The sequence below is a fragment of the Etheostoma spectabile genome, chromosome 8 (assembly GCF_008692095.1).
Source record: "Etheostoma spectabile isolate EspeVRDwgs_2016 chromosome 8, UIUC_Espe_1.0, whole genome shotgun sequence".
NCBI classification, from domain to species: domain Eukaryota; kingdom Metazoa; phylum Chordata; class Actinopteri; order Perciformes; family Percidae; genus Etheostoma; species Etheostoma spectabile.
The window spans coordinates 18,974,732-18,975,546 of record NC_045740.1 but is presented as its reverse complement, the minus strand read 5'-3'; the positions used below and the strand labels follow the sequence as shown (position 1 = coordinate 18,975,546).

General features: G+C 47.4%; 1 protein-coding gene across 5 annotated transcripts in view; it reads right to left on the bottom strand.

Moving 5' to 3' along the window:
- aass (aminoadipate-semialdehyde synthase) overlaps positions 1-815 on the bottom strand; it is a 33,252-nt gene that overhangs the window by 16,602 nt on the left and 15,835 nt on the right. For all 5 annotated transcript variants that reach the window (XM_032522900.1, XM_032522903.1, XM_032522904.1 and 2 more), the window contains one exon: positions 493-604. In XM_032522900.1, coding sequence (XP_032378791.1) covers positions 493-604 — 112 coding nt within the window. The remainder of the gene's footprint in view (positions 1-492; positions 605-815) is intronic.

The following is an 815-nucleotide window of genomic DNA, read 5'->3' as shown; positions in this document are numbered from 1 at the left end:
AGAAGTGGGTCACTTTCTCATAGACTTCTACAGAAACCGACCTCCTCTTGCAACCGCACGTCTCGCCTCCTGCAGGAGATCAGATATAATGCAGGTTTAAGGACTACCCCCCCTGCTGGAGACCAGATATAATGCAGGTTTAAGGACTACCCCCCCTGCTGGAGACCAGATAGAAAGCGAATTTGCCAATTTCCAGCACTCAAACCAGATGCGTTGTTCATTAATTTTACAGTCAATTGTAAAAAGTCATGGCGCACAACCACCACCATGTGGACTGGAGTCTCCACACTCTCGTTATGGAAAGTCTGGCTCGGGAGCGGCTGAGACAAGAGCAACACCTAGTGGTAAAAGTTGTTAAAGCGGTTCGGTCCGGCTTGATGTTAATCAAACCCGTTTGAACATTTTGACACCGGCCCTGGTGCAGCGCTCTCCCACAGCGAACTCAACCAGAAGCAGAGATCACGTGACGTTTTTACCTCGGACCCATCTTACCATCTCCCAGATGTAGGGGAACAGTCGGTCTCCAAAGTACTCGGTGGCTCCGATGGGGAGCTGAGCCGGCAGGTTGTCGATGGAGCACATGAGGATCCCGTTTCCCTCCACGCTGCCGGGACCAGAAGCAACAATATTACTCATGTACAGTAGAATAAACAGACGTTTACACTTTGACTATATGAAGTAAAAAAATAAAATAAAAATACAGATGCAATTTCACCATTACACCCAAAAATAAAGAAAAAGAAAAGTAACATTGCAACCCAACATCTGAAATACAAAGCTACAGAGCGCATTCAAGAAAGACCACCACCCCCCCC